This window comes from Xyrauchen texanus, chromosome 44 (genome assembly GCF_025860055.1).
Source record: "Xyrauchen texanus isolate HMW12.3.18 chromosome 44, RBS_HiC_50CHRs, whole genome shotgun sequence".
Lineage (NCBI taxonomy): Eukaryota > Metazoa > Chordata > Actinopteri > Cypriniformes > Catostomidae > Xyrauchen > Xyrauchen texanus.
In genome coordinates, this window is record NC_068319.1 from 23,895,119 (window position 1) to 23,922,074 (window position 26,956).

Here is a 26,956-nt window from a genome sequence, read left to right on the forward strand (position 1 = left end):
ATGTTGTGTCGATGTAGTGACACTAGGGGTCGGACTTGGGAGCCCCAACCACTTCTGAGATTTGAGAAAAGGCCAATGAAAATTGGCAAGTGGAATTGCATGCCACTCCCCCAGACATACGGGTATAAAAGGACGTACTTACAATGGGAATAGGCCGCATCACCTATTTTGAGCTTTTCTCATTTTTCCTCTTTGAAAATGAAAATTTACTTAGCTGGGACCAAGATATATTTGCGCTGTGGAAGGTGTTCTTTTCCAACACGGAGAAAGGATAACTGATAATTATGATATCTGCACTAGAGAGAGCACCAGGTCGTCCAGATCGTCCTGACGACGGGTTGGAGAGCACTAACCACACCTCCAGACTCCGTGCAAGGGGCACCAAGGGGACAATCGTCTTTGACATACTTGCAGATGGGGCCTCGCGGCAGGGCGGAGCAGGAGCTGCCACGTCAAATGATGTTAGAGCACTTACCTCGTTCCGCATACCCACTATAGGATCGGTCTGTGACAGGAGAGGAGTTTGGGCATCCTCGTGGTGCATCGCATATGCCTGATCGTGGATATGTGAGTGTCGCAGCTGGGTGTGCGAAGGTAGAGGACTTGCGAGTGTTGTCATGACAACGACGCCTTTTGACACCGAGTGTGTGACCCAGAGAATGAGGAAACCAATCTTCTTTTAAATTATAAAGTGCCGGTTCCACTTGGGCATGCGGCGAAATTATAAAAAAAGGGAACCAAAGATTCCCACCAGGGGACGGAGTGGTCTGTGTACCACCTCCTGGTTGACAACTCTAGGTCGCCTGTCTCAGGGACACTTTGAAGACCTCCTTGGGTTCTTGGCGCCAGACCGAGGGACGGGGGGCCTCAACTTCCTTCGGGAGTCTCTAGGCTAAGGCCAAGCCGTCTGCTGCCGTAGGTGGACACATTCGGTGATGATGATGACGGGATCTCGGCTGCCTGCAGGTTGAGGAGGAATCACGCTGGGGCAGGAAGTGCTGGATCGCCTCCGTCTGCTTCTTGACTGCTGAGAACTGCTGGGCAAAGTCCTCGACAGTGTCACCGAACAGGCCACCTTAAAGATGGGGTGTCTCCTGGACCATTATAGTGGACATCGCTTGCCCGAGAGCCCGCGCCATGACCTTCGTCATCCATAATCGCCTGCTCCACCCAAGGGACCTCCATGTACTCCCTGGCCGACGGTAGTGAGAGCAGAAGAATCCATGAAACGGGACCAGCAGTAAAAGTTGCCCGCCAGGAATTCATGAGCTCTTCATGCACCTCCAGGAAGAAAGGAACTGGGGCAGAGCATGGCTGTGTGCGGAGCTCTGAACCCAGGAACCAATTGTCCAGCCACGAATGCTCTGGGCAGGGTGGACGGTTCCACTCCTGCCCGATGCTCGTGGCAGCCCGGACAAGCATGACCATCAGCTCCATATCGGCCTCTGACTTGGAGATCGCACCAGATGGAGATCGCACCAGACCGGCCGAATCCTCAGCGTCAGACTGTAAAAGCCCGCTCTCCGATGCTGTGATTGATACCTCATCCTCATCGCAAGCCCCGAATTAACTTTCCATTCAATTTCCAAATTTAGCTTCCTGAAGTTCAAAAACACTTCAAAAAGTGATTTTGAAAGCAGTTATGTGTTTCATTTTTAAAATTACTGTCTCAAATCATTCACTGTCTCAAAGTGTACAAAAAGCAAATGTGCTTATAGAATGGTGCACATATAATGGTGTGGTGTAGAGTTATCAAACATAATTGGTAAAGTTTCATTTGAAGTGTTTCTAGCTGGTATAAATGCTTGAGAGACATCTTGATATTGGCCACCAGTGCTGAGTAGTATCTGATCACACGTAATCTGGATTATGTAATCAGATTGCAAAAACTAAAGTACTTGTAAATAGATTAGTTTTCATTCTAAAATAATTGTAATCAGATTAAAGTTACTTTTTAAGGATTACATGATTACATATTAATCAGGCGAAGGCAGTAACAGCTTCAAAAATGTACATGAATGCACGTTTGTGATACTTTTCAGATTTTGATTCACAAATATAACTGGTCTGATCTGTTCCACACATGGATGGCATTTTAAGTGCTTTCTTATTTCACACAAATATGTATCCCAGGGCATTATATTTACCATAATCTAGCCCTGCCTAGAGAGATTGTTGTCCTGAGGAACCTGTTAGAGTAAAATAATGTGGTGACAGTGCAGTAAAATAATATTGTGACAAAATAAATGAACAGTTTTGGGTAGATTACTTCTTAAATGTAATCTGGTTCTGATTACATATGACTAGAGCTATCAAAATTAACGTGTTAATGCATGAGATTAATTTTAAAAGTTTAATACGTACAATACATTTTCTTAATCACAGTTAACTTGAGTTGGCGCTATTTTAGTACATTTCTATCTTAATACTGTGGAAGGCTTTGTTTGGAAAATGTTACATATTGTTTTGCTTTCTTTCCCGAAAGGAAATAAATACATTTTGACAAGAAAATAAGCACTTAATTTTCAAGTCAAATTTCAGTACTTTCTAAATCTGTGATTAATCGCAATTAACTCTAAAAATAATTATGCAATTAATCACTATTACAAATTTTAAAAGACTGACAGCACAAAAAATTTCACTAAAACTGTAAAAAGTAATGTAATCGTTTAGATAATCTGATTATGCAAATTAAAATTCTGCACTTCATAAAAGACACATGCACAGGAAGTAACATAAGAACATGATACAATTTTTTTGAGAATTTGCTCTTGTATGCAAGGAGTAGAGTTGTTGTTGAATAGGGAAACATTGCATTGTTGCATTGGGCCTCATGTTATTTTATAAAAGTTATTTTATTGTCATCAGATATGCAGTGGCCCCACAAGTATTTTGGAGCCTTAAGCAACACTTAAAAATGTAAGAATGTCATTGCATAATAACTGTTCAAAAAAAGGACATAAGTGTATTTGGACACTTTCTGGTTGTCAAATGTTAGTGACATTTTTTTAAGATAATGTGATTAACCACACCTGTGGTTTCTCTGCTAGATCACCTGTGTGAACTTCAGAGGATATTACTTTAAACATCCATTAATAAACACAGTGGGACCAGTTGGTTATTTCTGAGAAAAGGTTTAGCATCCTTTATTTGCCAATGTCACTTAAATATTTTGTTCTATTATCTCAATCAATTTCATTCATATATTTGTAAGTGTAGCTTACAGGGGTCGGCAACCTATGGCATGCATGCCAGCATTGGCACGCGGAGGGGTAATCACTGGCGCGCCAGCAATGGCGAGAGAGGAGTAGACTATTTTATTTCTATAAATTCCGCACCTGCATTCCAATCTACATCTTGATGTAATCCTTCCTCATGATTATGCAGCATGTATTCATCAGCAGAATGGGAAACAGTATTAAAGTGTGATGAGACTCGCTCTGCATGTGCAAGCCATTCACAAATCATGAACCGTCAGCGCTTCACTTTTGGTTAATTAAGGAGTAAACACGCCCGCTTTGCTTCGGTCAGGCTGAGCTGATGACAGCCTACATTCCGTGTTTAATTTGTTTCTTTTTGCTTTCAGAACAACACATCATGTAATAAGGATACATTATAAGGACTATTAAACACAGCACAGCCATTGACCAAATAAAAAATGCCACTCCATGTCAAAATGGTTGCCGATCCCTGGCATAGACCCTTCATATGACTTAAACATAATACAATTAAGTACATATTTCAAAAGCAATGGTTTGAGCTTGAGTGGTGACAAATATTTAATATGTATTGTTCAAAGCAGCAAAAAGAGGAAACAACCAGGAAGTCACATTTGTTCTTTTAACCTAGTTTTCCTTGAAATGAACAGCATTGTAATGAAAGATAATATGTGTTCTCATAAAATGTTCCACATAACATAAGCCAAATGTGGGGCACAGCACATTTAAAACAGACAGAAGAAAATGGCCTCAGGGGCACAGCCCTGTGACCTTTTTCTCTCAGGTCATAAACCTCACAACAGAAAAATAATGAGAGAACAGATATGTTACAGGTGCTATTACATATGTGCCTCTCTGCTTATGAGCAGGCTGGGACAAATATTATAGGGCTCAATAGTAAGGCCCTGGGCCAGTGTGAGAGAGTTTCAGCCCTGTTGATGGATCTGTCTCTTGTCCTATTGGGTGCTGTGTTGTCGCTGCCAGGACCATTTCTAGCTATAAGTGGTATAAGCATCCGCTTAGGGCCCCCAAGCCACAAGGTGGTCCTGCAAATCAAGGTTGGTTTTTAATTTTTAAATAAAGTTTAGTGATGGTTACGGGAGGAATGTGTCACAACACACACAGTGAATCGCACCCTGCTGCTTATGGGGCTGCGTAGCTGCAGACTGGTCAGGGTATGTGACTGGGGAAGTGATGGCTCCAGGATGCACTGTGGGAAGACAAGAAGCCGGAGAAGGGAGTGTGATGCTCTGGGCAATGTTCTGCTGAGGAAACCTAGGTCCAGTCATTCATGTGGACGTCAATTTGACACGTGCCACCTATCTAAACATCGTTGCAGACCAGGTACACCCCTTCATGGCAATGGTATTCCCTGATGGCAGTGGCCTCTTTCAGCAGGATAATGCGCCCTGCCACACTGAACACATTGAATGGGAATGATTTGAGGAACATGATGAAGAGTTCAAGCTGTTGCCCTGGACTCCAAATTCCCCAGATCTCAATCTGGTTGAGCATCTGTGGGATGTGCTGGACTAACAAGTCCAATCCATGTTGGCTCCACCTCGCAACTTACAGGACATGAAAGATCTGCTGCTAATGTCTTGGTGCCAGATACCACAGGACACCTTCAGGGGTCTTGTAGAGTCCATGCCTCTGTGGGTCGGCACTGTTTTGACGGCACACGGAGGACCAACAGCATATTAAGCTCATCAGTGTATGTGACTTGTGATATATACATGAATTTGAATCGAAAAATTGGTTGAAAATTATTAACAAATCAGTAATATTTTTCAGCAAAAGTGTTTATGAATTAAATCTGTTGTGGAGTTATGGCTGTATAATATTAAGGCAATTACAGAAAATAATACATTATTTGTTTTTTAATTAGTTGTATACATAAAAATATATTTAATGTAAATACAATTATATATAAATTGTTTATATATAAATAACATATATACATGTATAGATATATCTAAATGTATATGATAACACATATTATACATAAAAATATTTTCTATAATTGTCTATATATATATAAATATAAATAAATTATATTTTTTCAAATAAGAATTATATAAGGAAAAACTATATAAATATATTTTCTATTATTTTCAGAAATATATTATATATACTAATATACTTGTATTAGAAGTATAACATGTACTGTATATCACAGGAGAAGGATAACAATGTTAATTTCCGTGGGTCTTTTTTTTCTATCATGTGATTTGACTTGAAATCCATCAGTGAAGAAAGGGGGAGGAGGACCATTTGATCGTATTATCTCCACTTTAACAACAAACAACACATCTCACAGGCACATTAAGCCTAAACTTTCAGCCTTGTAATCGTGTTGGTGTGTTATACAACACAACAAAACTCAATTGTCCTGAGAGTTTTATGAAACCTCTGTGGCACATTTAATAGAAATATCAATTTATTTAGCCATATCCATGAAATCTGATATTTGCAGAATGGTATCTGAAGCATCATATGTGCATATGTTACAACACCGTCCATTTTCAGCCCATCCATAAATTACTGTAGCTTTCTTTTCCTATCTCACCATAATATTGAGCTTGACCTTTGCCCTCTCCAGTGATTTCATCCCAAGACACACATGAATCATATACTAAGCAAGCTTTGCCATTAAACTGTCACTCCAACTTAGACATCAGTTAGTCCTTGATCATGATGCAGGTCTATTTGAATTTCAGCTGGATTGTCTATGTAAAACGGCAGTCCCAGGGAATATTGGCACTCCGCACAGCTCCAGGAAGTGAGCTGTATAATGTCTGGAGCAGAGAATCAAACTCTCCTTCTGCGGACAGGCAGAATAAGCTAACTATTTCCAGAGCCGAGCTAGCACATGTGACATTCTGTGATTAGCCGCAGGGGGATGTTTCATTTTATTCTCATGCTGCAGAGACACAGCCTAGATGTTTCCTTTTGGAATGAGGACAGTGGTATTTATTTAACCGAATGTGCAAGAATTACTAAAACATAAATTGTTTGTCTTTTTGCCCTATATTTTCTTGTCTTAGTCAAGTAGTCTTCCTTGAATACAGCTCTGTGGGAGAAACAAACCAAAATGCAGGTCACCAATAACTGAACATCTCTCAAATCTGTTTCACAATACATTTTAAGCAACATAAGGGTGCACAGATGATGACAGATTTTTCCTTTTAAGGGTGAGCTAGCACTTTTAAGTTCATGGAGTGCTTCACATAAAGAGGAAAGACAATATACTGTAAATAAAAATGTAATATAATTTATTGTCGGCTTATGGATGGTGAGTATAATATTCATACTTGTGTTCAGTCTTGAAAGGTTCTCCTGCTATGGTTTGTTGGTTTGGATAGTTACTTCCCAGATAGGCTACTATTTTACAGCTATTAGGCAGATCAGGTTTTTTTATTTATTTTCCCAACTTTCACTCACATAGAGAAAAACTGTCAATGTCAAGTATACTGTAATGACAGTTTATACACAGAATATCCATTTCCCTACTGTATATTATAGTATGCTCTTGATTATTTGTCTTTTATTTCTTTATTTGAGATTCAGTAAGTGACCCGCTTTGCCCTGCCCTGTGTATTTTTAGTCTTAAAACAGTTCTGTGTAATGTTTAAGCAAGGATGGCTTCCTGGCCCATCTGTGCATTCTGTGGCTGACTACATATGAAACTGTGTGGGAACAGCAGTTTTTAGGGAGTGCCTGGGTGTGTTTGTACAAAGTGGGCGTCCGACCAAACATGATCAGGGGTCCAGTTCCCCTGTTAGTGTGGGATTCTATAATCAGCAGGAAGTATTATGTCATTCTGTGGGCGGACTTTTACATGACCAATAAAATGCTGGCCCTCCAGAGGAGGTAGAAGCAGACTCTGAACAGGATATTGGGGCTGTATTAAGTGCAATAATCCCCACTGGTGATCGACAAAACCTGGTGTTGAACATGTGTGCATTTGTGTCTAACTTCTCATGTCTTTTTAATTAATTCTGTGAGTTACGTACAAGATATAGAATATACTGTATGGATGCTAGTAGGCTTGTGCAGTGAAGCCATTATCTGTGTCTGTATCTGATGCAATGGCAAAATGATCTGTTTTTCTGTATTTGGTTATAACCGGTTATGGGTGGGGCTTAAACTGGAAGTCAATCAATACTAAATGAAAAGCTCATTTTAAATGTGTCTATTCCATTTACATTTAATGGGTGGTACTGTGGCTCAGTGGTTAGCACTGTTGCCTCACAACAAGAAGGTCTCCGGTTTGAGGTCCGGTTCACCCAGGGCATTTCTATGTGGAGTTTGCAGGTTTGCGTGGGTTTCCTCTGGGAGCTCCGGTGTCCCCCACAGTCCAAAAACATGCAGGTTAAGTAAATTGCCCATAGGTGTGAGTGAGAATCTGAATGTCTACGTCTGTGTGTGTTAACCCTGTGATGGCCACCTGTCTGGTGTGTTTCCTTGCCTTTGGCCCGAGACAGCTGGGATAGGCTCCAGCACTTCCTGTCCTACATAGGACAAGTGGCTATAGAAGATGGATGGATTATATAATTTTGATTCTTTTTTCTAACAAGATATAACTGATTATGTGTTGCCAACCATGGATTGCTCCATATTGTTAAACAAATAAACAAACAAACAAAAACGCTTTGTAGGTGCATATTGTGGCCCCCTTTGGCATTAATGTGGATTATTGTATTATTTTGAGGATTAGATTTGTTTTAGCCTATGCAATAGTAATTTTCGCACCGAACCGCTCTGAGCATTTACATTCTCATTTATAAAGTTTATACTTTAGTCATGTTGGCTTCACAGACTCACCATTACGTTGCCATTTTAGATATGTTTATATAAAATATTGCTCTATCCTTGTGCTCATTGGATAATCAGTCTAACATATATATTTTCTATTATTTGGTGGAATTCATTATTCGTTCTGAAGTCATTTGTGCCTTTCTGAATAAGGTATTCGGCTTCAGGCACATCCCTAGATACTATTGTGTTCTGGGTAGTTGTATAATACATTAGCTGTTTTCTTCCTCTGACCATGCTATAAAATTAGCTCAGAACAGAATGAAGCAGTTGTATTATAAAATTAAATAAATAACTGTGCTAAAATATATTTAAGCACACTACATATGTTTAATCTATTTAAAACGTTATAACTCATTATCTTTAGCAGATCTTACTTATGCTTTTGCATTTCAGCATTTATCGATATACAGTACTTATCAGTGAAACAGTGACACAAAATAAAGATTAAAACAGATATATAATAAAAACTGGGTGAAGCATTCTTTCATTGCTTTTCTCTCCTCCCTCACACATGGAGTGTAACAGTTACTGAAGCACGTTGTTGTTTAATTCAAAGAGTGCTGCTGGTGCTGACGCCCTTTGTCTACTTCCACCTTTTGTCATTTGTGTTTTAAGCTGATCTGTGGTTAAATGTTTGCTACAGACCTCTATGTGACTCCATTTCAATGGTGAAATGCACTGGATTGGAGTATATAGCAGCCATTGCTTTCTCAGATTGGCTCAGCCTGAATTAAAGCTCTGAAAACTGTTCGTATACTGAATTTTGAAGAAGGTGTACATGGTAATGTTCAGAATATTTCTTCTCCTATCCCTGAAAAGATCAGTACTGTAAAATATTCTTTCGATCACTAATTTTAAGTGTCATTTCAAGAACTAGGCAACTACAATGCATGTAAATACATTTAACCAGAAAATAGCAGGCCACATTATTTCAAAGCGGAAGTATGTCATGAAGCTCAGTGCAAGTAATCCGTTCTGCGACAGGAGGTTGAAAGTTCTGCTGCTGAAATCAGTCTGTGTTTACTAAAATTGTAACCACTGCCCCAGTTGCCAAATCTCAGAAGTGTAGTTGACCCATTTCTGGGTTAAATGTCTACAGAGTGGTGCCAAAAGCTGGCTGGCTTTTTAGTTGTTAATGATGTAATAGTCAAAAGGAATGCATATATTGTTAACCCTACTCACTAATCCCCAACCCTAAACTTAAGAGTAAAAATGAGTAAAAACGTACTCATCATTGTCTATGTGTTATGAACGCTTTTACTCTGGTTTTCATGGGACCAAAACACAAAATCCGAAACTAAAGGTACCGTAACTGCCTTGTTGCCTCGCTGACCAATCAGTCAATGACTTAACAGACAGCATTTGCATAGGAGGGTACCTCTGGAAACTGGTTTTGGACAGGCTTCCTAGGCAGCACTACGCCACATCGTTGCTAGGATACCAGCATTCATTCAGTCCAATGGAACCACAGAGGTATAATAATCTAGAACAAAATCAAGAGAGTTTTGCTGATAACTAAGTGTATATTTACTATGGCTATCAACTGCCTCTTCGCCTCCATTTTCTTTCTTCAGCTCAACCGTTGTCAGGATCCACACGCACATGATTGTTGTTTGATAGGCAATGAAGGATACATCTATGCTGCCTTAAAAAATTATCAGATGACAGTATCTCAGCAAACAGGATGTGACGTGAACATTGGATTCGGACATGCCGTGGTACTTTGCAACCTCCGTATACAGCCTCTGGATGTAGCATTTTCCTGGTTTTGAACACAGCCTATGTCTCAGAGTAAACATATTTACTTCCTGGTTTCGAAGGGACCAGAACCTGTGTCTCTGAGATTGCTTACACACCCAGACACGACGCAATAAAGCGATGCACGTTACAACGTATCTTTTCCATGTTAATCAAAGTTTGTCCTAACCAGCCGCAGTGAGCAATTCTGACAATAGCTTGGTTACTTTTTCGGTAACCACACCCTCTGTGATAGTGAACTCTCATTGGTCCAAATTCCAGCATCTCATAACGGTACATTAAACATCAAATACTGTATGTTCTGATTAGCAGTGATTATGTTGCATTCAGTGTGGACAGACAGATTGCTTGTTGCTGAAATTCTATAGCATCGACTCTGGTTAGGACACTGTATAGGGCTTTGAAAAATTATAAATAAAATATATAAAAAATACGAGCAATAGTAATACTGATGATTGCTTTAGCAACCTTCTTAAGTGCTTTTGTGTGCACTTAGTGTCCAAAGAAGTGCATTCTACATTGTGTGCATATGAATGCTTGAATTCAGTCTAATAAATTAGCTGAACTCCTAAATATGTTTTACAAAAAGAGACAAGGAGAGGAAGTGCATAAGACGCATGAACTTGATTATCTTAAGATCTGCTTTGTCATGCAAGAGCATGTGTGAGCCAGACAAGGTCTTGGCACAGGCGTCATTTTTCATTATCACTGAGAGCTCCCTCTGCCAAATGGACTTATTTAGAAAGAATCATAGCATAGATAAATCCAACACATTGCAGGCATTGGATGATTGCAGTTTTGTTTTACAACTCCATAATATTAATCACATTTTGGCATTGTCATATTCCACATGATCAAACCTAAAGAGTGAATACAGTGTCATTTAATGACTTGGACTGCAGTATCAGTATTGTGCTTACCACTTCAAAGAGCTTCAAAGAGCTATCACCATAGATACCAAAGACTTGCGCTACAAGCATTTGTACATGATCATGATGCATTCTGATTATGTCATTATGAAGTGTCATCAATCTACTGGAGTTAAAGCATATGATATGGTCTGGCATAGATTTTTCACTCCAGATTCAAATGACGCCTTTTACCCCATAATTTCTGAAAAGTTTTGCAAGCTTACAGCAATTACCCTTCATTGAATATTTCCCTTCCAACAAGTAAGACAGCAAACCAATCTCTGTCATAATGTGTAATGTTTTATGTTAAAATAATCTCCTATCCCATCTTAATGTTCAGAGACAACTATAAGCCAGCAATTTGTAAGTAGGAAAGTGTAAACATTGAGTCTTTCTGTCACCAGAGACTGTTCAGCCTGAGACAGGCCATTACATTAAAATGAATAGAAACAAATTGAACATCAAATATGGCAGATGAAGAAAAGGAAGACCCACCTTACTGGTAAAATAAGCCAATCACCTTTTAGATGGAGACATTGCAGTTAGTTAACTCTAGAAGGTGCATACGCATTATCATTTTTAGCATGATTTGAGCTAAAACAAAGCACAGTTTATGATACCATGTTGTCAAATTTACTGCTGATTTGAAATATGTTATTTGATCATAATATTGACCTACCGTTTCGGTCTTTCTCCATTTAAGTAGATAGATGCTGTACTTTTATGCAGCTTGTATCCATAGAAAATTGCTGCCCAGCAGTGTTTCCAAGATACCCATCAAATGGACTGAATTGCCTTGAAAAGAACTTTGGTGCCACTTCCCATATTGCTCTGTTTGTTTGAACATAGCAACATTGGGTCAATCAATAGCATGAGTTTGGGGAGGGACTTCCCATTTGAACAAAAATGGGCAGATGGGGAAAGGGTGTGGGAAACCTGTTTGAAAGCAGTCATAATTTGTATAATTACATTTAGTACCCTTAATTTAGCAGAAGGCATAAGCTGTACAACTTTAGATGGTGGGTCAATGAGCAAAGTTTTCCTGCAGGACTGACTCTTGATTTGGTCAATCAAGATCTCATCCAAGATCTCACTCCAGATTAACTTTGTAGCAATTACACTTTGAGTGATCTGTTCTGTTCTTGGAGTGCCGTAATCCATGTGTCTGGGCATCTTCCCCATTTGTGATCAATGCAAAAGGCCTCTTTGGCCGGTCGCCATCTTGAATCAGCTAATTGAGCAAATATTTTCTCTGACATAGTTGAAATCGATCATGTCTATTGGGAGAAGGCTTGGATTTCCATCCCAGGGCTGCATGACTGATTTTGCAGTTCCTAATATAGATGGGTGAAAAAGTCTCATTCACTATTAACATGAATCAAGCATGATTGAATGAATGGATGAAATCCAATGAAACTGGCAAGAGGGTCTAAGAGGGTCTTTAGTGCCTCTTTTCATTTATTCCCAAGATCCTCAAGAGAATTCATGTGTGTCTGTGTGTTTGCATAAACACTGAGTGTGTTTGATTTGTAGTGTGTTTGCAAAGTATTTGCTCACTGTGTTCAGAGTGTGTCCTGCATTCAACCTCAGCAGGAAGTTGTCCCTTTTCCTCACAGCCCCACATTACAAACACCCACTTCATTAAAAGAGGAGTCAGTTATCCAGGTTTAGAGGATGGGTGTGTGTGTTTGTCTGTGAGGAGATAGATGTGGTCGAGGAGGAAACCAGTTGACCATTTGCCTTTGGCCTGTCTACATGTCTATGTTTACAGAATCAGTAGATTACATAGGAAATTTGTTCAGCTTATCTAACTTTCAAATCTGACCGGAAACATAACTGCTGTCCCCCAGGGCTAGAAAACACACAGGTTGTCACGTCTCTAATGAGCATGCTTCTTCTGTGTCTTCTTCTCTGTAGCTTCTTTTTTGTCTTCTTCAGCTTCTCGTCATGGTGTTCTTGTTCATCTTCTGCTACTTTGTCTTCAGATTCTTCTTTATCATGGTTTTCTTTGTCTTTATGTTCTTCAATGTGGTCTTCTTATTCATTTTCAACTTCTTTCTCTTCATTGTGCTCTTTGTCTTCTTCAGCTTATTCTTTGTTGTGTACATCTTGTTCATCTTCAGTTTCTTCTTTATTGTTGTTTTCATCGTCTTCTTCAGTTTCGTCTTTATCATTGTCTTCTTCAGCTTCTTTGTCATTTTGGTCTTTGTCTTAGTCTTGTTCATTTTCAGTTGCTTCTTCATCTTCAGCTTCTTTGTCATGGTCTTCTTAGTCTTCAGCTTCTTCACTGTGGTCTTCTTCATCGTGTGATTTATTTTCCTCAGCTTCTTCATCTTGATCTTCTTTGTCTTCAGTTTCTGCTTCATTGTCTTTGTTGTCTTCTTCAGCTTCTTCCTCATTGTGGTCTTCTTCATCTTCTCATTCATTTTCAGCTTCTTCATCATGGTCTTCTTAGTCTTCAGCTTCTTCACTGTGGTCTTATTTACCTTCTTTATCTTAGTCTTCTTATTGATTTTCTTCAGCTTCATTGTGGTTTTCTTATTCATCTGCTTTAGCTTCTTCTTCATCCTCTTCTTAGTCTTCAGCGTCTCTTTTATCCTGGTTTTCTTTGCCTTCTTCAGTCTCTTTGTTGTGGTCTCGTTTGTCTTCTTAAGCTTCTTCTTCACCATGGTCTTCTTCATCTTCCTTAGCTACTTCTTTGATTTCTTCTTTAATGTGGGCTATTCTCTTCAGCTTCTTAGTGATCTATGTCTTCTTCACATCTTTTGTCTTTATTTTCTTCTTTGTCCTTAGCTACTTCTTATTTGCCTTGGTCTTCTTCATCTTGTTAATCATCGTGTTCTTCTTCGTTTTCTTCAGCTTCTTCTCTTCTCTTCTCTTCTTCTTGTTCATCTATTTTAGTTTGTTCTTTGTTGTTACATTTTTATTAATATTAATTCTTCATCACAAATGGGTTTTGGTAATGTTTTTAATTGACAATCATTGTTAATGGATGACAACTGATTGATCATTAACAATAACCAAGGGTGTAGATTTGGCTTGAATATTGGGGGGGTGTTGTACTTGCTTGTTTGATATTGACAAGGGCGAAGTTTCCAGGGGAATACCCCCTGGAAACTTCGCCCCTGTCAATATCAATAATAAACTGTAAGTGGTGAACAGCTTGAAACAAAAAAGAAAACATGTCTTGTCTGTCACTGTATAAACAGCCTCTGGTCTCTCAAATGGTCACCCATCATGCACACCCTCCTCAGAGGCAAGACTCAGTGGAAACAGAGTTTGGAAACTTGGCTGGAAAGCTTAGTTACTGTTGATGGCTTTTTGGATTTTAATTTAAGGCAAGCCTATAGACAGTACACTGCCTCCTCTGTTTCCTCTGCTGAGACATGGCATTAGCAGTGCACACAAATCTCTCTCTAAGACTTTTAGTGAAAAAGGTGACTCCTATGGCTGTCCTGTATATTATACATTAATTTGCTCAGAACATGACTGTTATCAAAAACAGTCATAAGGGAGTACAACTGGCTACTGTCTCTTTGTGTTCTCACACATATCCAGAAATCTCCTCAACACCACAGTGATTTGTTTATCTTCAGAATTCCCTTCCAAATCCAAGAATTGAATAAATCATGACTGGAATTCTATTGCACACAACATGTGAAAAGGCTCTCTGTGGCATTGGCACAATGGAGCATTTAAACACTATATTTAGTTCTTCTTTTATATACAGTACTAAATGACAGACTCTGGTGGAATTAATGAAGAGGACATTGTCCAAAAGGCCAGGATGGCTGCTCCACATTGCTCTGCGAAATTCCTCAGCCTACTTCACATGTATTGCTCCCCGTAGAATACAGATGATTGATTCCCACACAACTGGGCATGCACTGCACAACTGGGACAATTATGGGTTTTTTTTCCTTTAAAGAAAAGGAAATAGAACACTTTTTGTTTGTTTCTTAAGGAAAACATTATAATAATAATTGTATGTTTTTACAAGCTTAATTAATTTCTATTAAATATTAGAATATCTATTAAATTATTCATTTAAATTCTAAATAACTGAAATAAATATAGTTCTTGCTAAGGCTCTATCACTATTAGTTCAAATACCCCTAAGTATTAAACCTTCGCATGTAACCAGTTTCTGGATTATTTGTGTAATTCAAAATGAATGATGACACAAATTGTGCAACTTATAATCATTCTGATAATTAAAGGCCAAAAAATCCAAAAGACTTATATTGAAGGAGGCACCTAAGACATATTTAGGGACCAGATTATCATAGATATCTTGAGGCAAGCCATTTAGACAAGTAAATAACCAATTAGCAATGCCCAGAGCACATTAAAAAACACATAGAAACACACTGAAAACCACTTAGAACACCTTAACAGTCACATAGCAAAACAATGTTTGTTCTCGCAATTTGCCAGAAAATGTAACATCTAGTTTCCAGTCATTATTTACTTATTTCCAGTTATTTTTTATAGTAGAATTAGGCTACTATGTCCTTACGTGGGGAATTTCGCTTAAAAAATGACCTAAAAGCACCATAGAAGTATCATAGGTTAAAACAAATGTCTCTTTTTGTTACAGTGCTGCTGCCATGTTTATTATGTTTCAATGTGGACGAGAAGAACAGGATGTCGTTCAGTGGACCAGTGGAGGACATGTTCGGATACACCGTCCAACAATTTGAGAACAGTGAGGGAAAATGGTAAGTTTCCTTTAATGTTTATAATAATGCCAGATTGCTTGTGATTGCATTGACCATTTGTAAAAAATCAGCGCCCCCATTCCCTCTTTTCACTCAAATAATACTGTACCTATAGCTATATCATGCTAAACAGAACCATCCCCTAATAATGCCAGAATTGCTATGGTAAAACTCTGAGCACCACTGATGTAGCTTGCTTTTTTTATGGCCCTTGCTTTTATTCGAATGAAGAAATCAAGCTAATACACTCAGGTCTGCTTTCTCCATTAAGCAAATAAACAAATGGGAAATATTCCTTATCTAACAGCTCCTTTCAGTAAATCCTTTGTGAAATCAGACATCCGTGGCCCCTCTTTAAATTGTTCAAGCACACACTTTAGCAGTGCTTGTAAAGGTTAACCTCTTACCTCCAGAGAACACCTCAACTGGCGTGAAACCCTCAAGACAGCTTTATATAAACCTCTCACAGGTGGCCCTGATTGAATTGTAAACCTTGCCAATGATATGTTCAGGCTAGTTGGACAGATTTGATTTGGATGGATTTTCGTAAATACAGTAGATTCTTTTTTTGTAAGGCTTACTGTGTTTTAATTAAAACTTTGCCGTAGTAAAATCATTCATCTATCATGATGAAGCCAGTTGACAAGTGGCATAATGACTTACATGGAAACTGTTAGCGTGCGTTAGCTAGTGAAAGCCACTGAGAAGACTATAAATTATTGTATTTCATTTAATTAAAAAACCATACAGTCGGATGTGACCTGTCTCTTACTGTGTCTATTGTCCTGTTCATTGTTAATAATTTATTGTACTGTCCCGTACTTTTTGCACACATTTGCACGTGCACTTTATATAGGTATGTTACTGTATTTAGTCTGTGTAGTCTCATGTGGTTCTGGGTTTGTCCTATGTTGTTTTATGTAGCACCATGGTCCTGGAGGAACGTTGTCTCATTTCGCTGTGTACTGTACTAACTGTATATGGTTGAAACGACAATAAAAACCACTTGACTTGACCCCGTCATAGTAAACTTAATTTTACTGTGCGCACATACACAGGAGGTTGGAGCATGCATGCTACAACTGCTATGAGATACTGGACTATTTCTCCTCAGGAGTTTGGACAAATAAAGATGAGTTTATGTTCTTCAGACTCAAGTTATACAAATGTAGATATGTCCTGACCTCTTCACACATGCGTCTTGACTTGTGCATCCACTGTTGTTGTTTCCACATTTGTCTCCAGTTGTTTTACCAGCGATTACATCTTCTATCCCTTCTTGGTGACAGATACATTGTGAGTGTTGCCACCTTGTGGACCCACTGATTAGTGCAAATAATTCCAGGCGCATGCACATTTATTTAGAAAATCAGGCTTTTTAAAGCTCAACATCCCCCATTCATTTTCATCATATGGAAAAGAGCGCTCAACAACTCAACTTATTTTGTGTTATACAGAAGAAAGAAAAACCTCCAGATTTAGAATGACATTAGGGTGAGTATGTCCATGATGACTGAATATTCATGTTTGGGAGATAATTCCTTTAAATGGGCTTTTCTTGAACCTTTAAGGCTCCAGGGTACTAATATCCTATAGATTACAAACTTCATTATTTCTACTGAATGATTTGGGTGAACTAATATTTTAAAGTCAGTGCTATAATATATTCCTTATTGAATGGGAGGTGACTAGTGCCTACATTCAGAGTTGTAACTAGGAAAGATTGCATGGGCTCCTGGTTGTATCCACTACAGCGTCAAGGCCCATTTGTGCACAGGAATGTTAATGACTTGAGTTGTTTACATGCTTACAGAAGGATGTCTAGTTTTAGCACTGTTGTCAAAAACCACCATTAGAAACCGTATACGGTGAATGTTCTCTGTTCAGCTAAGTGCACTCAGATGTACCACAGAACGTAACACGTAAATAACCTTGGGAGCGAAAGAACGCAAATGTTATCTCACTATAAAGTACATAAATCACAGAGCAGTTCAACGGTAAAACCCACCATATATCTGTCGATGTCATTTTTAAACTTTTTAACTTTATTTCTTTATTGTTTTTGTGACAAAAAAGAACTACTTTGTCCCACACTGAACTGACATTTCACATATGTTCCATTTTACTGTAATATTAAAAATAAGCATGTGCATGTTTATTTTATGCTTTTCTTTCCCACTGGAAAACTGGTGAATCAATCAACTGAACTTTGACTCTGTGAACTTAAACTTTCTCACAAATCCCATAGATTTTCATAGTCCAGGCATATGGTGTTCTTGTAGCTGAACTGCTGGACCATGGGGCTAGCAATGCCAAAGTTGTGGGTTTGATTCCCAGCGAATGCCTGGACAGATTAATGCCTGAAACATAGGAACTTCAGGAACACATCTACACAAGCCTAATTTTGTGTATCGTTCCATTTTTAAACATATCAGACAGCATTTATGTAATGCAAAGCAAGGACGTGTTGCCGCAGGGAGTTGCTAGTGTTGTCAAATGTGCAGATACTTCAGTACCAAGTCGAAACTAAAATAAAACACAATTTAACGATACCAGTGATTCTACAGTAGGCTACTGGAAGTACCGAGCACCGACTTAATTTGGTACTTTATCTTAATTCGGTCTTACTGACACACGACTGCTTACAAATGCTCACCCATTTTTGATTATGAAATTAAATAAAAATGTAAAACATGGAAATCTAGAAAAATCATAAAAATAAAAGAAGGATTTGGGAATAAATAAAAACGATTTCAGTAGGGCCCTGCTTAAAAACAAACAAGTTTTAGAAACATTTGAAAGAAACATGCATATCTTTTCATTTATTATTTACATTGAAATGTTACTTTAAATAGGCTAAAGGAGTGTGTTCAGTAGCACATTATCATATTAGCCCATTTTTTCTTTGGTATCGAAATGTATATCCTCTGGGTATCAATCAGTTTCCTAGATCTCTATGTTGTGAATCAGTATATCGTGAACATGAATTCGGGCACTGGTAAGGATGTTCATCCACTGCACATTGGGACACTCATGACTCAGTCACCCACGACACAATAAGTCCTGCAGTTATTAATATTGTTGAAGATATTCAATCGTACAGTGATATTATAACAGATAAATGGCATAAATAAAGTAATAAAATATATAGGAGTGTACTGAAATATTACAAAGATTGTTTCACTTTCATGGTAATTATAAATGAAAGACATTACAAAAGACATTTTCGTTACAAACATCTCTTTTAAAGAGAATATAAGACTTGGACTTCATAGTTTTACACTTGTGCTCGTCATCTAACAACTTGAGAGACTTCTGAAGACATGATGAAGTTTCCAGCAATGATGCTCCATGGTTTTTACGGTGCATTGTGGGATTTTTTAGGGAGCGAATATTTCAGTACCCTGGAACGATTTTGCGAAAGAGACCGTCCTAAAAATGTCCGACTCAGTGCCCTGACTACTGAACCAGGGAATTGCACCCACCGAGAACCGTGAAATTTCACGGTTATCGTTATCAACTACTGAAATTTTGGTACCGTGACAACACTAGGGGATGCTATAGTGGATGTTAGTTTACACTTTCAGGTTAACTACTGTCATGTGGAGCAACAGTTTGAGAATAATCTTGTTAAGATGTTACAGTCAAAATGTTTAAAGCTAGCTACCTGAATAACAACATACACGGTTAAATGGCACAGTCATTTGAAGGTAACTCTGTTTCACCGATGAGGACTGAGGTTTGTTAGTTTTGTGAACGCATGCGGTACTGTACACTTACAATGCGTTGGCCAAGAATACACGTCGGCCTATGCGTGCTTGTGCACTGGCCTAAATGTGTGCCTGAATGTATAAATATTCTGTAAATGACTCCACCCTCTACTTCCCTACTACTTTCTTTTTCCTCAAGGGTTCTGATTGGTTCTCCTTTGACCGGACAGCCAGCCAAACGGACTGGAGATGTCTACAGGTGCCCTGTGGGACAAAACAAAAAAACTGGATGTGAAAAATTCCTTTTGTCAGGTGAGAGGCAGCCTTCCTGTAAATATGTGTTTGTATGTGTGTGTGTGTACTTAGAGTACAAGTTTCCGTAGACTATTTTTGTGAATTTCTGAGTACCCCTAGCCTGTATTCACAGTAGGCTATTTACTGATTGTTGACTGCCTATGTCTTTTTTACTCTGTGTCTATGGTATACTAGACAAACTGTCACAGGAAAGGGCAATGCACATTACCTTTTGGCTCAAGGGTACTAGCGGATGTCAGAGGAGGAGTACACCATGCACCAGCACAACATTATTTTATTCTTTAAATAGGTGTGCAAAATCCTCCTAGGATGAGTTAGAATGAGTTGCTCAAATGTTCTTTTCTTTGTTCTTCATTTTTCAAAACATCACCTCAAGGGAGTGGAAATAGTACACAGATATTCACTCCTGGAGCCTCTTTAGTGCATTTCTTAAAGACCCCATGAAATAGCTGGATTAATGCTGTTTTCTTTCCAGTCTTAAAGGAACATTCCAGGTTCAATACAAGTTAAGCTCAATTGACAGCATTTGTGGCATAATGGTGATTACCACAAAAAATGATTTAGACTCGTTCAATAACTCTAGATTACAAAAAGACACTTTACACAATCCAATCACTTCCCAATAGAAATGGAAAAATGTGCCTAATTTTTTTTGTAGTTGAATATCCTGTTTCAAACAGAAATACATCATATTAAAAAAGTGTGGGGGGCCTTTATTGCCCCTCCTTGACATTTCTGAATAACAACGCCACAAATACGATCAAGGGGGACCAACCTAAAATAAATTATCAAGAAGGAGAACCCCCTGGTCCTCCCGGATCATGTCCTAGAACCGCACCTGATAATGAATGCCATTTCCGTTAAAAGTCTATTTACAAGTTGCTTGTCCAAAGGATTAGACTCTCAAAAAAAATCAAGTTATTAATAGTCAAAGGAATGCATTCCACATATTTAAAGGCACCTTTAAGGACAAAAAGGGCTTTGAGTTCCATCCTTCTAAATTCAGGATCTAGTGTGATAATTTAATTTAGGAAGACTTTACAGACAATTGTGTGAGTTCTACTGGCTTGATTAATACCATCTGATTGCAGCTGAAACTGTGTGTAGTTTCTCCTTTCTAAAGGTGTTATTCTGAAAATAAAAGAAGAGAAAAAGAAGACTAGCGTTTCTTGCTCAAAACTATCGCATACAACACCAGTTCACACTGAAACTGGCTAGAGGGACTTTGGCCTTGACTCATTGGTCATTTACATTACATTTACATTTATTTATTTAGCAGATACTTTTATCCTAAGTGGCTTACAAATGAGGCATGATACAATACAAGTGATATATATTCTTAAGGTGAGTGTAACATTAGAAGGGCTGTAATACGAAGTAAATACGAAAATTTTAATAAAAATATTTATTTGTGTTCAGCAGAAGAAAGTCAGTCATACACATCTGGTATTGCATGAGAGTCAGTAAATTCAAATCTAGGACCAAATGTTTGTTTGTAAGTGTCATTTGCCTGTGTGTGTGTGTGTGTGTGTGTGTGTGTGTGTGTGTGTGTGTGTGTGTGTGTGTGTGTGTGTGTGTGTGAGACCACTGTATGAATGTCTGACTCTCAGAGGCCTACACAGGAAGCGAACAAAAAAAATATTATTTTAATGTATAATCTATGCATAATTATAAAATCCTTTAGCAGATAACTCAGTGTTGCATGTCGTCTTTCATTAGGCTACTCTGGCGATCTACCTCAATATGAGACACATTTGAAAGGAATACTGAACTGATAGTACTTAAAGTGATAATTCACCCAAAAATGTAAATACTTTCAGAATTTACTCACTTTTATGCCATCCTAGATGTTTATGACTTTCTATCTTCTGCTAAACACAAACAAAGATTTTTAGAGGAATATCTCAGCTCTGTAGGTCCATACAATTTAAGTGAATAGTAACCAAAACTTTGAAGGTCCAAAACAGCACATAAAGGCAGCATGAAAGTAATCCATACGACTTCAGTTGTTTAATTTACATATTCAGAAGCTATATGATAGATGTGGGTGAGATACAGATCAATATTGAAGTCCTTTTTTGCTAAATTCTCCTCCCGGAGAATATGAATTGCCAAATACAAATAAGAATTTGAAAGTGAAAGTGTATGAAGAATATGAATTGCCAAAAACAAATAAGAATTTGAAAGTGAAAGTGGAGATTTATTGTAAAAAAGAACATATTAATCTGTTTCTCACACACATCTATCATATCACTTCAGAAGACATGGATTAAACCACTAGAGTCTAATGGATTACTTTAATTCTGCCTTAATAAACTTTTTGGACATTCAGTGTTCTACATGAGGGTGAGTAAATGATGAGAGAATTGAACCATCCCATTAAAAATCTCCACTCAATCTTTCCATTTTCTCTATTTTCTTGGAACTGTGGGTCTTCAGGAGTCATAATGTGTCTGTCTCAATGTTAGGGTTAAAAATCACAATTATTATATTATCTTAAGCCTGGACAATGTTGACCCTAAATGGCTTTCATTTGTTTTTTCATGGATTGTTTGTGAAGCAGGAAAGGACAAAGACACGGCCAAAAAAAAAAAAAGAATACATAAAATAAAAAAAAGAAATCACCTCCAAATCTCCTTAAGTCTTACAGAGGAAATGAGTTACACCCCAAATATAGGACAGTTCCTTTTGTTTTTTTTAAGACAAAATTTAAGGGCATTCTCTAAGGAAAACGAAAGGAAGTTTTTGTTTAGATATTCTTTTCATAAGACTTTTATATGATTGCTTATTTGTCTATTTTTTCTTGCAGAAAACACAACAATTCCTAACATACATGAAGTAAAGGAAAACATGACTATGGGAACGACGCTGGTGGTTAACCCAGATGGCAATGGATTTCTGGTAGGAAACATTTTCAGATGTATTTGCTCAGTTATTTTAGCCACTGTACTCATTGAATACATCATTGTAATATTACATAAAAAATGCATAGAAACATGGAAACATGAAATTGTTCCAGATTCTGTTTGTAATTATAGACCTGTAATGACAGGCTGGTCTTTGGTAGGGAATTTGTTAATGGTTTATTTTTATGACTGAACAAATTTTCTGATATGTGATTGCAGTTCATGAATAGTCAGCTTTTCCAGTAGTCAAAAATCCTAAAAGTATGCTAATAGAATCCCATTCATTGGTCTCAAATTATAATAATTAAATAGCACAGAACTTCGCTGAATCTATTATTTCCCCAATGTTTCTCTCTCTCTCCCTGGACAGGCCTGTGGTCCTCAGTATGGATACATGTGTGGAAAGCAGCAGTACATCACAGGGATCTGCTCCAATGTTAGTTCCTCTTTCAAAGTCCTTAACTCCATCGCTCCAACTGTACGAGGTATGATACACACGTGGTGTGAGTGTACATTAGCACATTCCAGCCATGTAAACCACTGCCTGTCCTCCCTGCCCTGTATGACCATGTTAGGACACTGTTTAGGAGAGTTGACATCTTCCAACACACCACAGAGCCAGTGACTCATCATAAACACAGACACACACATATTGTATGAACTATATAGCCAGGAAAGACTGTCCCAACATTCATTTTCTTAGGTAGTTAGCAGTCCCACAGCCTATAGTCGATGAGCTATAATATTTTTCAGAAGAACTGTTTAGTCCTATTTTTATTACTAATAAATGACATTGATGTTGCTGATATTTTATAAAAGCAATAAGCTCATTACCAGTTCAGTGGCTCATTTTACCACAGGTAAGGGGTTTTAGACACTCCACTTCACTTCACTTTGTACCTAAGCACAGACTTGAAGGGCTTATTGCTTAATTTAATGCAAGGATGATCAGGACCCTGACATGGAGCTCTTGTGTCACCATTTATGGTTTATTTTGCTATAATGGTTGGCTGACTGTATATTGACCCTCTTATTAAATGGCTACTTACCACGTAAATAAATAAATAAATATATGGACATAAAATATGAATTTGTGTTTAAATTATTTCATTAGTTTTTAGGGATGTTGCTTGGGACAATGGCCAATTATACAGTTTAGCAGTCCTTATACCAAAACAATTTAACGCAGAATGCTGCAATTGACCAATTAGAATCAAGTATTCCAGAGAGCCATGTAATAATGACATGTTTTATAGGAATGTTTCATGCTCAATACAAGCTTAGCTCTGCAAAATAAGCGCTGCAATGAGGCACTTAAATTGAAAGTTAATAGAGCCAATCCACAAACATTAAAATACTCACCGTTTCAATGGTATAGTCACAAGACGGAAACATTATCCTCATACGTGAGAAACAGCAACAAAACTACATCTGGTAAGAAACCTAATTGAGCTTTACATTTAAACATACTTGAGTCAAAAGAAGTCTCTAGTTTTATCCAGGGTGCCATTTTTAAAAGTTTTAGCTGTTTATTGTGAAATGCCACGGTGCTAAACACAGTGTACACCATAGTGGACAATAGCACAAGGTTTTCATTAGAAATCCTATATTTACTGTGCATTTTCACATTGAGGAACTATTTTGCTCTCAGAGGCTGTATATGGAGTTAGGATGAAAATAAGATGACTTTCAAACTGTTCTGAGACCTGTGCAGGCAAACAGCTCTCTGGAGGTTAAGTCATGCATTTAATAGGGAGCAAGGGAGCATCCTATAGCTTTTCTGTGAAGCCAAGTGCATTCAATCCAAGCTTTTGAACAAAAGTTCAGTTTCAGGCAGCAGATGATGTTTGAACCACACAACATGTTTGGCAGATATGGGACAATGATAATCAGTACATAGATTCAGAATTTTACTTTAACATGGTTGGCAGTGATTTTTCTATGTTGGCCATTACTTGTATCTGAATTAATTATGCCAATTTCTGATTTGTAAAATGCTTTAGCACTGGCTATCATTTGTATGTTTGACATGATTTTATAGCAGTAAAGTAGAAAATAACATTGTAACTTAAAAGCCAAATCATTTTTATTTGTTTTTTTATTTGTGCTTTTCCCAATACACATTGTTCTAATCATTTAGCAATTTCTAAAATATATATGTATATATATGAATAACCAACACTCCTGGAAACAATCTGTTAAAAAAATATATTCTATAGCTTTTTATTATGTAAAATTTCACAGCTAAGTCCTGCTGTCCACATATGTGGACATCAATTTTTAGGAAAACTATTTGCTCTAAAAACTATGTAATTTTTTGTTTTATTTTGCATATTTATTAGGTGCTTCTAGTTACAAATAAAAAAAGGGAAATGGAAAATGAACACAGCTGTCACGCTCGAGTCTCGGGAGGTTATACGTGTTAACATCATTATAGTGTGATAAAATCGGTGATTTACCAGCGTTACAGCGTTTACCAGATTACGGAGTTTACCGGGGAAATGTCGTCAGATTAATTTTACATAGAAAAGGTTAGTAAGCAATTCTATCACACTTAAGTCATGTTAACACGTATAATGTTTACGTCTTGTGGCTATATTTTTAAAACAGTGTGTATTTTAATGTTTATGGACTGGCCACCATTCACTTCCATTGTAAGTGCCTCATTGAAACCATGATTTGTGCTTCTTTTTTATATAAATAATTGCATAAAAGACAAAATATTTCTGTTATGGTAATCAACATTATGCCACAAATGCTGCTGAATGAGTTGAACCTGCAAAATTCCTTTTAAACTTTGTTTCTGATGAAAAGTCAAATACATTTGTAAAATGAATTTAAAATTTACGTAAAAATGTATTGGAAAAACACCACAAGCTGCATTTATTCATAGCTTTACCATATCACACAAGGTCAATGTCAGTACAGTATGTCACTTTCTATTTCATGGTCTGTGCATTTCATATCATATATTTTATGAAATGTGCACAGCATAAATTAAGATTTTTACTGAGCAGTGTAATATATGTTTCCTATGTAAACCTACTAGTGGCTGTTGGCAGTCAGCTGCTTCTGGAATGTTCATGTATGTAATGTGGTATTTGTTTCTTTTTCTCACAAGTATAATTGTAATGAAGGTGCTCATTAAGTTTATTTGTTTCTTTGTGTTATGTTTCAGAGTGCAAGCAGGAAATGGACATTGCCATAGTGTTGGATGGCTCCAACAGCATCTATCCCTGGGAACATATCACTGAATTCCTTGTCAAATTTCTCCAGAAGATTGAAATTGGACCAGCCCAGGTTAGATTTTCTGAATCATATTTCTGTATATAACAGAAATCATATTTCTGCACAATAATAATATTGTGCAGATAAAACAAAAGTCATACATCTTGTTAAGGAGATGGGTGCTATTACTTCTCCAAGCAAACAGACATGCAATTTTCCCCTGACAGAGAATAAAATGGAGAAAAAAATCCCATAGACTTTCATTGGTCTAAGCAGTATCTAAGGACCAGAATACCACACAGAAAACCCTAGCAACCCCATAGCAATGCATTAAAACACTCAGAACAAAACATCTTAGAAATTACAAGTCCAACAATATACATCAACATTGTAATTTGAAGTTTTAACACAAGCCATTTTCAGTGTAAAGGCGTCTAAATTATGATTTATAGTGGTTGGATCTAAAGTAGTTACAGTTACTTTTTACTTGTTGAAAACCAAGAGAAATTTGAATTGTCAAAATCGTCTGCTGCTGGTCACACGTAAGTAGAAATGTCATCAGCTTATACTAACATTATTATGAGAAGAATGACATCAACAAAGAGTTTCCATGGAGAAGCTACTGGGTGGTTTTATAAGGGGGAAATAAAAGCTTTCTTGAGCATGGTACTGGAAAATATGGCTCTAGAACGTTAAGCAGGGGAAGACCGCATATTCCATGGTTAATTAAATGTCACTGAGCTTTTTTAAGAGGATTACATCACATTTGAATCAGCACAGACTGAGACATTTAACAGAGTATGAGAAGAGTGTGAATGTTTGTCTGGAGGCCACCCAAAGTGGCCATGTTTGGTAGCATCTCCTGAACTTCCTGTGTGAATTTAATTCCAGGTTTTTGAGCCATTTGGAATTGAATTGAAAATGTCATTTAAAATTCCAATTCATTTCCTAAGGCCATGTCCACATAATTTGTTTTTGTTTGAAAACTAGGGCCGTAAATGTAATGTGTTGCTTTAGTGCAATTAATTGTATGAAAAATAATATGTTAAAAATAGCAATTAATCATGATCTGTATGCTTGCCATTTGACAAATTCAGGCATGATATACCACCTGGGGGCAGTCATTGCTCCATTTGTACAGGCAACGTGCCTTGTCTGCTGCTACAATATGTTAGTAGAGGTAATGTATTTAAATTATAATTTAAATTATAATATATATTATATGTTTTATTTATAATTATCACATACTAAATTATCTTTATTTGGAGGCCTTTCTCAGTAAATATATGCAATTATGTACGATGAATTAATCATCACATCATGTAATTCATTTGATTAAAATTGTAATGAATTAACAGCTCTATAGAA

General features: G+C 37.5%; 1 protein-coding gene across 2 annotated transcripts in view; it reads left to right on the top strand.

Moving 5' to 3' along the window:
- Positions 1-26,956, top strand: part of LOC127636662 (integrin alpha-1-like) — a 72,016-nt gene that overhangs the window by 11,326 nt on the left and 33,734 nt on the right. For both annotated transcript variants that reach the window (XR_007969628.1, XM_052117321.1), the window contains exons 2-6: positions 15,309-15,429; positions 19,339-19,451; positions 22,264-22,355; positions 22,731-22,845; positions 25,539-25,660. Coding sequence is in view for 1 of the 2 variants with exons in the window: in XM_052117321.1 (XP_051973281.1) it covers positions 15,309-15,429; positions 19,339-19,451; positions 22,264-22,355; positions 22,731-22,845; positions 25,539-25,660 (563 nt within the window). In the remaining variant the exon portion in view is untranslated. The remainder of the gene's footprint in view (positions 1-15,308; positions 15,430-19,338; positions 19,452-22,263; positions 22,356-22,730; positions 22,846-25,538; positions 25,661-26,956) is intronic.